At 39.9% G+C, this 12,386-nt stretch overlaps 1 protein-coding gene across 2 annotated transcripts; it reads left to right on the forward strand.

Moving 5' to 3' along the window:
• Positions 1–411: 411 nt before the first annotated feature.
• On the forward strand, positions 412–12,326 carry slain1a (SLAIN motif family, member 1a). 2 transcript variants are annotated; one of them, XM_079357232.1, is made up of 9 exons: positions 412–1,021; positions 2,564–2,700; positions 5,961–6,077; positions 7,185–7,295; positions 7,527–7,676; positions 8,203–8,532; positions 9,657–9,845; positions 9,993–10,335; positions 11,193–12,319. In XM_079357232.1, exons 1-9 carry the CDS (start codon positions 567–569, stop codon positions 11,266–11,268), a joined length of 1,908 nt encoding a protein of 635 aa, XP_079213358.1. In that variant the 5' UTR covers positions 412–566; the 3' UTR covers positions 11,269–12,319. The 2 variants fall into 2 exon arrangements, with proteins under 2 accessions (XP_079213358.1, XP_079213359.1); XM_079357233.1 differs by lacking the exon at positions 5,961–6,077 and having other exon boundaries at positions 11,193–12,326.
• Positions 12,327–12,386: the final 60 nt, after the last annotated feature.

The raw sequence follows: 12,386 nt of genomic DNA on the forward strand, positions 1-12,386 counted from the left end.
GAGGAAGTAATGATAACTGTGTCATGTGATCTGAACAGTTCTTTATGAAGAGCAAGAGTTTAACATTTGTTGTGGAAAGCAAGAAAAACAAGTAAGCAGCCCTGTTAAATCTTGACAATGTTCTAATCTTAAATAATAAAATTAACTGTATGTGGTCGGGCATACTGACTTTGGACTCAAAAATGAAAAGATTTAGTTGTGTTATGTGTTTGTCTTACCTGAAGACAATCACTAAAAAACCAAAAGGGATAAATAACAACAACAAGGAAATGCATATTCTGTGTACTATTGCCAGTATCGGGCTCATATGTGTTCAAATATTCATAATGAATACTTCCTCAGCAGTGGTGTGATGGGAGTTGAACTCCAAGCTGCTGACCAATCAGATGCAAGCTGTACAGTCATCCCAGAAGCAGCAGCATCAGTGTGTGAGAGTGTGTGAGCGTGTGTGTGTGTGTGTGTGTAGTATAGCCTTAAACGGGGGAATCTGGACACCCTCTGAATTGAATAGGACCCTCTGCAGGCAGGCCGTGTATTTTTGCCTCTCTCAATGTGTTTTTTACCAAATGGAAGCAGAGGTGCTGAACCCCCAGATGATGGAAGACGTCAATGGCAACAATAAAATCACCAACGCGGAGCTGGAGGTGTTAAAGCTGCAGGAATTGGTCCGAAAATTGGAGAAGCAAAACGAACAATTGCGCACCCGTGCTAACGCTGTAAACAATTGCTCCGCTGGCCCTCATCTCCAGACGTCGTTGTCTTGTCTACACATTGGTACTCCGTGCGCGACTGACATTTTCTCCAGTAAATATGACATTGCAAGTCCGACACTGTCGCATCTTTTTGCCCCTGTCGGACCCACGGGTTCACCGGAGGAGCCTTTCGCCTATTTTCAGCCCAGCTCGTCGTCTCCTGACGCTGCTGGAGAGGACAGAGGCGCCGAGGGAGAAACAACTGTTTTGGATGAGGTTGATATTTTGGACCTGAACGTCGTGCTCCCTGTTGGAGAGCCTGATAGCTGGTAAATACTCTGTTTATCAACCACTTCACTACAGCCACATATGTGGATTTACATTGTTAAATCAGCGTTTATCTACTGATGTGTTTGTGTGACCCTGAAAAATGCCTCACAGGCAAATGGATTGTCAATTAGCCAGATTTTTTTTGACATTATGTGAAATTCTAGCCTGTCATGTATCCCATTATTGATTTCATTATTGATTTTTTCCCCCTGGTGTAGACTTTCAGACACCTTGCAACAAGACTAAATATTTCAAAAAAAAAATAACAAAAGTAGATTTGCCACAACTCTTGTGCATCCCAGAATGCACTGTGCATGCAGCCAAGGTTGGCTGAGATGAAATTAGAAACAATGACCCCCTTCAGCCTGTGATCAAACAGCTTGGCTTAGTGTGTAGTGTTTAGCCCAAGGCTGAACTACTTAGAATGTGTGTATCTGCTGACTTAGGTAGCACACACACTGACATGCTGACTACTGAACCGTACCCAGCTTTATGTATCTGAAGTGATGATGTGGAAAATGTAGCACACCGCTTAATATAGTGTCAGTATATCATTCTCCGTTGAACACAAATTGACCCCAAGTCAGTAATACTATGACATAGTTTCAGCGGGAGAGACCAGTTCTGCTTTGTTCTTGGACATTGAAGTGAAACAATTTTATTTTGTTCATTTTAAGAATCAATGATTCATTTGAAGCACAATGAGACATCATAAATGTATCTTTCTTCTATATTGTAATTTCTTTTTCATTACAATTCACATACAGGCAGTTGGAGGCAGTTGTTTCTCTCTCTTTCTTTTTCTTTGTGAACTCTTTTATGTCAGGGCTTTTGTTTGTTTAAGGCACAATTATCGAGGGATGTTTCCTGTAAAATGGCTATTGCTTTCTTGGAAATTTTAACTGTAACGGTTCACAGGCAGTTTGATTTTATGACCCCCTCTTTGCATACAGCTGAAGAGTCCTTACCTGTCTCAATCAGTTGAGAAATACTGTAGTATTACAAAGATACACTGAGAAGCAAATGTTAGCAATATTAATGTTAATGGTAGCAAGCAAATAATGAAATGGTAACTGTAGCTTAGCACTGGCTGGTAACAAGGTTTACCTTATTCTAACTTTCATTTATCTTCATATTTGGCTTTTCAATCAAAATAAATAGCCAATTTCGCTTTTTGCTAAGCATACCTTTCATATTTCAAACTAATAATAACAACCATGAAGTAACGATAGCTCGTTTTTTTTTAATTAGATTCTAAATTGTAGTTTATCACAGTTGCGAATAGGTTATCCAGTATTTAACTCCAAATATAAGGCATTGAACTTCAGAAATGGTCCTTTTACTCCAAAAATGCTCTCTTCCCTATTAATTCAAAGCTTTTCTATTTTAAACTGTAACAATATTTAATGGTAATAATAATAGCTAGTTATCGGTTTCATGCTAGCTGTTGCTGTTGTATCACAGTAGTTAATGGGTTATCAAACATTATGTTTTATTTTGAAACTGGTTTTAAAAGTACGTGTTGTATTATGTTTTTCCAGGCTGTATGTGAGCGCTAAATCCAAGCTGCAGGGTAACAGCGTCCTCAGCCCTCTTCAGTGGTGCAGGCAGGTACTGGACCACCCAGGGCCCGAGGTGGAGCTGGCCAAGATGACCCTCTGTCACCGACTGGACCAAGGTACAGCGTATTTACCACTGTCAGATTAACAGCCTCCATCTAGGGCCACATCTGGACATCTGTCTCCCTATTTGCTGACATGTGATCATAAGCTGTGACACATTTAGCCCGCAAAGGGTCTCCACGTGCAACAGGATTTCATCAGCAGTTTCTGAGCCGTGGGAGCGATTCTCTGCTCCCAGCTTAGTTATTACTCAACATTTGACCATTTAACTTAGTCTCATTAAATTTATGGGTTTTTAAGTACCTCAGCAAGCTTCCCACAGAGGTAGCCGAGTTTGAAGGACTCCGATTTACACTGACCAGTTTCTCCAGAGAACAGTGAAGACAAGTCTCAGGGACTTGTTACTCTGCTGATTATTAAAACACGATCCATTTGAAGAACTCCTGCTGTGCTGTTAGATGGCATTACACTGTGTTAAGTAGGAAGCAATGAAGAGAGGATTAAGAGCTGTGGTAAAAGAATCACCATTACACTGCACCACCCACAAGTGGATCTGTATCTGTCTGTATGTGTTTTCAGCCTTTAAAATTGTAAAGAAATGCTAAAATAGCCTAATCAAAAGATGTATGAAAGGAAATAAGTTCAAGGTAACATTCCTATTCACTTCTTGCTGACAGTGAGATCAAACAATTGATGCCCCTCTGGTATGTTGAAATTGGAAATGAGCCAGCAACCAGTTAAACTTTAAACTAAAGGAAACTGAAAAGATCTTGCAGAGCTTGCTGGAGCTAAAGTCTTCCATGTTGGTAGCCCAGGTTCGAACCCGACCAGTGGCTCCTTTTACTGCACATTCTCTCTCTCTCTCTCTCTCTCTCTCTCTCTCTCTCTCTCTCTCTCTCTCTCTCTCTCTCTCTCTCTCTCAAATCTAGCTTTGACATTTTGGCAATTCCATTTACATACAGGGTTAAAAACAATGCAGGAGAAAATGATGTGAATAACATAGAAGTCCAACCATTTCTAGTGATTGTTTTAACTTGTGTACAGTATTTGCTATTAAAAGCTCAATTATCTTCAACTGTTCAAATCAAGGTCAGTGAAAGCAGTCCTTCAATTTTCCTGTAAAGCTAACAGTTTCATCAGTTATAGAAAGAAAGCCAACTCCACCTGGTAAGCCCTGACACCTGATATATCTCCGAGATTTGATAACAGAACAAAGCTGACACATCATGCACAGCTACACAGTAATCATAGCTTCAGTGTACAATTACCTACACTCATTTTGGCAATATTGAAAATATATTGGAACTTTTATTTTGGGTTCAAAACGTCTCGGCATGTGGTGGGTTTTAAAAACAAGGACATGATATTAATATGCACAAAACCAGGTTACTACAAAAAAACATACACACACACACACACACACACACACACACACACACACACACAGCTAGAGTACAAATGTGCTACTGAATGCCAAGTCCCTGCCGGACCCATTTTTAGATTTAGTACTTTTGCTTTTACTACACTTGTGCATGGGCAGGGATATGGTTGCCATAGAAACCCTGCTGATATTAACTAGGATTTTGAGGCAGATTTGACCAGCATTCGCAGCTCCAACAGCATTCACAAGTGGCTCTTGTACTGTCACATGCACAAGTATAAACTGAGTGGCCTTTCAAAATGAGTTATCCATTTAATGTTAATTCTTTGTTTGTTTATTTGTGTTTGTTTGGATATTCATCAGTGGGGTGTTCTGTGTGCAGTTCAAGGTCCTTTTCTTTCTCTGCAGCCGTATTCAGTGAAGGTTGGCTCTCCTCCTCAGGGTCATGAATACATCCTTGTCTCTGAGTTTCAGTAGCCGTTGTTTTTGTGTAACTTGCTGTGAATGCTTGTTTTATCCAACAGTGGTTGAGCCTAATTGTGTTAGGAATGCCAAAAGCTCTAATCTGTCAGGTGTGTGTCGCTCTGACTATCAATTAGAGGGGATCGACTCAGCGTTTACAAACTAAACACACGTGATCAAATGATCCAGTCATCTCACCCCTTACAAATGAACTTACTGTCTGTCAGCAGTAAGTGGAGGAAAAAGAACAGTATCTGTTTCAAATACAGCATTACAGGCGTGACAGGCCCACAGGGACTCAATAGTTCATACATTGTGGTGAACTTTTATCATCAATTAAGGATTAATTGATTGTTAATAAGGATAGATAAGAGTCTGGTAACCCAGAAATAATGGATTTATTCATTTAATGAATCAATATTATTTAAGTGACACCAAATATTAAGGCCTTTATTCAAAGTACTCAAAGTTATCTAATGACACTTTAAATATCGAGCAGGTTTCGACTGTTCTCTTTGAAACATTATCTTAGTGTTGTTGCAGTTATTTTTTTAATTTCGTTTCTAAAAGATCACAAAGACCTATTTCATTATTTTGTTGTTTTTAAAAAAAACTTTTTTTCCCCTTGTTTTTTGAGATTTAAAAAAACAAAACAAGAATTCTTGTCTGGCTATGTGGGCTGGTCACACCTGATTTCAGCCCTCATAATCACTCTTATGACTTTCATAGAGGTTTATGACTGGAGTACTGTCTGGTCCATAATGAGTACGATGATCGGTCAATTGTAGTTTCAGTGCTTTGCTCATGTTTTAAAGAAGTCATCTGTGCATGCTGACAGGACAGCCCTCTCATTAAAATAGTCCTTTTTGGTCACTTTTCCTCACAGGTTATAACTGGTTTATTATTGTGTAATTTCCAGAATACAAACTTTGTTTTCCTGATTTGGAGAACTTCTTTTCTTTCAATCCTGAAATACAATTATTGCATTCATGACCACACAAAACTTCAGTTAAGACTTTTAAAAACCTTAAATAGAGTATATGTTATACATTTATACAGCAATAATTAACTTTTAAGCAGTGTGTATGAAACCTCCACCTTCCTGAAGAAGTCCGTAGTAGATCAAATTCTGATTTTGGGAATAGGATGAAGTCAACATGTTCAATCCCTGCTTATCCTCAAACCCCTCCAAAAAAAAAATCTGTAGTTTAGCCTTATAAGCTGCAGCTTTAAGCCAGACCTCGTCTTACAGTATCAGCCACTTGTGTCCCAGCCATGACCCAATCATTTAAAACATCAATACTGATCTGTCAAAAGCAGATTAGCATTAGAACAGACTGGGTAGCGATACAACCGGACATAAGTGTTTGGCTGTGTGTGTGTGTGTGTGTGTGTGTGTGTGTATGTGTGTGTGTGTGTGTGTGTGTTTGTGTTTGTGTGACTAACATGTCCTTCCCTGCAATCTTGTGTTAGCTAAGCGAAGGCGAGGAATTTCCTCCGTCCGTCCATACAGCTGCATAGAGGGGCTCTCCACCCTCAGCTGCCCCGTCCTGCCTTACTCTAAACCTGCTGCACTAACAGAATCCCCAGGTAACACAAACATACACGACTCATGCATACAGTATAACTCCTGCTAACCATAACACAGTCAATGTGTATTCTGATAGGCTTGGAGGATTATAGATTATAGATTATTTAGATTTTAATAGGGACAAGATTATAAATGTCAGAGTTTCAGTATTTGTCAAATACAGCTGCACGCACATTCTAAAAATGCAGAACCTATTGCTATGTGCAGAACAAATATGCTAAATAACGTTTTCCAGTTTGCTATGAACAGTGTTTTCTTAAGGTGACAATTGAAAGAGAATAAAAACAAGGTCTTTTTGGTTTGTGTTTAAGTGCTGTGAAATTAATTGGATGATAAATTTGATTATTGATTTAATTATATGTCTTCTTATTATTTTGTTCATTTTGTAACCCAAACTTCCATCACTTTAACTGAAAGCCTTTCATAAGTTGAGTTTTAGATTTGATTACCATAGCTGTGGCCATGCTAGCAGTGTGGTTTTCAAAATGATGGTCTGGTCGTTGGTCCACCACTTTTGCAAAGTCTGACATGTCTTAAAAGTTATTCAACCAACGGTCATTATGAACATGTTAGTATTTAGCTTAGAGCACTTGCTGTTTTAGGTGTAGCCAGAAAGTCAGAAAAGGACTTCCTGTGTAGTTTTGAGTAATAATCTGGGTCTGTACAAAATTTACACAATAACACACTCATTTCTTAATTTTCTCAGCAAATATTTCCCTGCTAATGTGGGGAGTACAATTGAGGCTAACAAGCTACAATTTCAGCCACCCATATGAAGGCCATGTAACAAAAGAGATAATTTAATTGCTCATTTTAAAACCAACTCTTTCCTTTAACCAAAAAAGAGTCAAAAGAATCTGTCTTTCTTACTCTTTCATAACCCAGATTCTTCAACAACCTGTTACTTACAGTTTACAATCAGATTACAGCAAAATCTTAAAAAGAGATTATAAGGTTGTATCCGGGGACAGATGGATGAACACGCTCAAAGTGAGCAGGAAAAAAAATCCTTCCGCCTGTTTATCCGTTCATATGAACACATTCACATGACACAAATGTCCTTTTTGCTATGATCATTACTGAATTTTCCCTTTTTTCCTTTAAAGCCCCGTTGCTCTCCTCTAGTCCGTCTTTCATCCAACCCACTCTCCCGCTCAGGACAAGTTGCAGTTTTGGTGACAGAGCACCCACCTTCCTATCAAACTCCACTCCCCACAGTAAGACGCTGCTAACAATATGTCTCCTCCACTCTGTCGTTCTTTTCTGTTGTTTCATCCTGTGTGAGTCACTGTGCAGCTGTGATCATTAGATACAGGACACATTTTTGACAAATGTCTAAGTTATGGCTGAATCCTTTGTGTATTGATCACATCAATGCTTGTCATGACTTAAGAAAGTAACAGTTCCTGCTGGTCAGTTAAATGTGGTTTGTATTTCTGTGTTTTTAGCCGTGGGTCGCCGGCATGCGGCAATCAGCCCCCAGTCTTCCCTGGACAGTGAGGTGGGTGTGTCAGAGCTGGAGAAAGACTCCATCTCTATGAGCTACAAACTGCAGGACATGACCGACGTGGAGGTCATGGCACGACTTCAGGAGGAGAGTAAGTATTGAAATTCCTCATAGGTGTTACAGTGGAGGACCAGATAGAAAATACAACGTTGATGAAATAGGACCTGAAGTTTGGAGTACATGAATTGACAACAGTTACAGAATGTCAAATTCTTAATAATGCCTAAAAACATGCTGCTGCTGCTGCTGCTGCTGCTGCTGCTGCTGCTATGAGATGCGAACCTGTTCACTGTGTTTTCTTGTTTACATCCTTGTAGTAGAGCAGGGAGAGTAGGCCCCTTAACTAGAGCTCCACTCTATGGCTACAGCCCTGGCAAGTGGCGGGTAGCTGCATTGCAGTTTCAACATATCACAATATTAAACTGTATGGTTTTATTAAAGAACCTTGATAATACATATATTTAAAAAAACTCAGATGTTTAGCCATCTGAAGATCCTAAAATGGATTACACATGTTTACCGTGTTTTTAAAATGAAGATACTGGGAGAGATGTTTGACTTCTGACTAGTTTTAGGCTGATGTTTTCCACATGTAAAAGCAATCTGTCACCCTTTAGGTCTCCGACAGGACTATGCCTCTACCTCAGCCACGGCCAGCCGTCGCAGCTCCAGCTTCTCCTTACACTCCCTCAGGCGGAGTGAGATGGATCTGGAGGAGGAGGATGAGGAGGACGACGTGTACGACCAGCTCCCTCCTCCCCAGCCTCGGCTCTTCCGCACAGGGTCTATGCAGCGGGGCAGCCTGCCCCACTCCCACACTTTCTCAAGTATCAGAGATTGCAGACGCAGCTCCCTCACCCCTCAGTTTTCTCTCAGCGGACTCTCACAGTACTCCGGACCCTCCAGCCTGACAACTGATACACAAACAGCATACAAGAATAGCTCAGGTGAGTCCTCAACGTTTGAAATTCTTGTCCATTTATAGTTGTTAAATCTGTAAATATCCTTCATGACCAGAAGGGTTCGGATTCTGTTAGTGAGATTAATATGTCCTAATACAGACTGAAAGCATCCTGATAGAATTACCCATAATTTAAGATGTCTCAAAGTTTCTTACAAGACGACTTTTTTGTGCCAAAAAGGATTTAGAGAACGGCTGCTGGTTACAAGATTTAGAGAACATCCACAGACAGGGTCAGTGTACTAGTTTCACTCAGTAACATGACTGGCTGATGTTGTGGCCTTAAATCCCCCTCCAAAAAAATCTCATCCTGATTGCTTTTTGCGGTCAAACATATCACTCATTAAGCCTTTGCAGCACAAAATGTAAATAATAGGCTGTGTCTGTAGTTTAAAACTTTATCTGACACTTATGCCATGGCAGAGATTTCCGCCATATAAAACAAGTATATAGGAATACAAACATTTTTTTGCTTTTGTATGTGATATTGAGGCTTCGATGATGCCAGTAAGTTTAATAAACAGCTGAAACTCCTCCCGGGAGCTTTAAAGAAAAGTTGTTTTGGGGAAAAATGCTTATTTGCTTTCTTGCTGTACATTAGATATGAGTATTCATGTCTCATATATCTGTACACCAAATATGAAGCTACAACTAGCTGCTGGTTAGCTTGAAAAGATTGGCAAAACTTGAAAAAGAAGGTATAACCCAAGCTGGCTCCATGGAAAGTTACCCAAAACATAAGATTAGATGATCCTTTATTCATCTTGCAAGCGGAGAAATTTACAGTGTTACAGCAGCAACGCAGGATAGCCGAAGAAAATCACACAGTGCAATAAATAAAAATATGGATCAAAAACAACAATTCAAGAGCTAGTAAAATATGCATTAAAAAGCCTAGCAGTACCTAAGAAGCTGTCCTTTTAAGACTTTATTTTATACTCACATTCGGGATATCTTAAAATGTAAAAGTTTTAGTTTGACAAGAGAAAATGTGAAGGATTTTTTTCTGTCTTTTGTACTCTGCCAGATTTTAAGATCATTCCATTAATTTTGTAGATGAAACTCCCCATAGAGTTGACATTAACCTGGTTTGTTGATATGGTCACATAGACAAGCTACGGAGAAGCATGCCCAACCTGATCCGAGCTCCCAGCATGCCCAGTGTTCCCAGTATTCCATACCTGGCTTCCCCCGTCAACCCCCCCTCCCATGGTCCCTCCTCCATGCCAACAATCTCCTCCCTCCGGAGTAGCCAGAGCTTTGACTCATCCAATGGGCTCGCACGACTCCAGTCCTCCAGTAAGACTCTTTTCCACAAGCCTATGAATAAATCAGCAAAACACAGCTCTCTTGTATTCATGAGTGAAAGTAGAGCAACTGTTTTGGAATCTTAAAATGCATCAAATCCTTTTAATGATGTTGGGCTTATTTTGATCTTTGTATCAGTTCCCTCCCCAGGCCAACTCAATCAGAGGGTCCAGAGCGTGGGGAACTTCCCCATCATGCCCCGGCATCCTCTAAAAGCGACAGCCTATGTCAGCCCCACGGTGCAGCAGGGCCCCACCTCCACCTCCCTGTCCACCTCCCTCAGTCTACACTCCATCCCCAGCAATGTCTCTCTGCATCAGCCCCTCAAACCCAGCAGCAGCAGCAGCAGTCTGCTTACACAGCCCACAAAAGCAAGCATCAACCAGCCGGCTGTCCCTCGCAGCTCTCTGCCTCGTCCTGCGTCCTTTGTGGGGACAAGTGGAGTTCCTCGTCCGAGCAAAATCAGCCAACCCACACGCAGGTAAGAGCAGACGTGCAAAAATAGGCATTTAATATTGTCACCTACTTCCTAGGATTCCAAGATATTATCACCATCATTCATTGTTAATGAGACAAAACAATAAAATACCAAAGTTATGTACAAATAATACTTACAGATTTTTTTAAGATAAAAAGTGAAAATGAAATGCTGCTGAATTAATCCCATCCTCACACTAAATAAATCAGAATGTTAATTTGAAACTGGGTCATACAAGGAGTAGTTCTCCTTCGAGAGGCGCCATAGTTCCACAGCCCAGACCCAGGGAGCTGGACAAAGAGGGAGGTAACACTGCGCTTAATGTAATTTAAACAACTATTTATGAAAATTATACAAAACAACCTGATAAAAGAATCTACGGTCTGTACACCAGTAATGATTGCAAAGGAGAATATACTGTATGGTTTTTTTGAGTCAAAACAAAAACACTAAAGTGTATGATAACGGCAAGGAGAAGCTCGCTTAGATGTGACTATTCGTATGTGATATTTATGTACATTAAATATAAAGCTACAACAAGCTGCTGGTTAGGTTAGCTTAGCATAAAAACTTGATAAAAAAGGTAGAACCCAGCCTGGCTCCAGCACTAATGTGACAGTCAGTCAGGAAACCTCATCCTGTTTTCTTCTTTTCCAAATAATTTAAATAATTGGAGAGAGAGCGTCCAGATAGTTCAGAACTTTGATGTGAACTGACAGCTGACTACTGGTAGCTAACTTTCTGCTACCAGCTGGGTTCCACCCACAAAAGACATAATCACTGTGTGAAAACCCCCAAATGTTCTCTTCTACATCAATAAAAAACATTTTTTTCACTGTCTTGTTTCTTTCTGCCTGCAGTTTGCTGACTCCTCCAAAGAGCCTGGCTGCCCTTAGTGCCCTGAGGGATGGCAGCTGGAAAGACGGCTGCTACTGAACCGACAAAAACAAACGTGTTTTAAGAGGTGAACAGGGTAATGCTTCATGGGTCCCAAATGATTTAAAATTTTTAGTCGTCAGAAGGGGCCAAGTCTCGGGCTGAGATCCAAGCTAGAGTGACTGTCAACATTTGTAAAAGGCGTATTGTAAAGAGTAAAGACTGAGGACAGAAGGGGTCCAGCAGGCTGGATCTGTACTCAACACCTGCAGAAACACAGACTGGCACACTTTGAAACAACCTGGCAATATGCTGATAATCAGCTGTTAAATGTGAACTGGATCTTCTTTAATAGGTTTTATTTTGATTGGTCGTTGTCGATAGTTAAGGCTTTCATTTAACTGAATGAAAATTTCTCTCCAATTAAAAGGTAAGGGGAAAATGTGTGCTTTTGTACATGCTTTTAATGATTTCATATGAAGAATTCTGCAATCATTTTTTTTGTCAGACTGTTGCGTCAGCTATGATGTTGAACCAGGAGTTTTGTTACATCCTGTGCCTCTATGAAAGTAGTGTAATTTATGTCACTTATATTTATTGGCTGGTCCTCACAGCACCTTTTATCAGAATTATGATTAACACTTAAAAATACAAGATCTTGTTTCTCAAGTACGATATGATGTTTGTTCAAGTTGGTGTACACACATTATCTTTTGGCTATCTTCTTTTCAATATTGTTTACACGACAGCTAATATTTTAAATGTTCTCTGATAACCATAATGGCTGCAATGATATTGCACATGATGCTTTTTAAGGTTGGCAAGAATTTAAAGAGGAGGTGAATTTTTTAATGTGAATAAAAGCCTTTCAAAATATCTGTGTTTTTTACTGGTTGTCTTTTCAGACTACACTTTGTGATAACCCATGTGACAAGACAGCGCTCGTATTTCAATGTAAACTCACACGTTTTGTCATTTCTATGTATTAAAGGTCACATATTAATCTTCTTTTCAAGAAGTTTAAATAAGCCTCAAACAACAAACATAACCATAGACTCACTGCAAATGTACCCTTCAATGCAAACTATGTCATAAAAAAATAAGCCGTATTGCATTCTCTAATGATAATACGGTAAGGAATTCCCACTTACTTAAGCACATTTGTTTACCTGGTGGCT

The sequence above is a fragment of the Symphodus melops genome, assembly GCF_947650265.1.
Source record: "Symphodus melops genome assembly, chromosome: 12".
Lineage (NCBI taxonomy): Eukaryota > Metazoa > Chordata > Actinopteri > Labriformes > Labridae > Symphodus > Symphodus melops.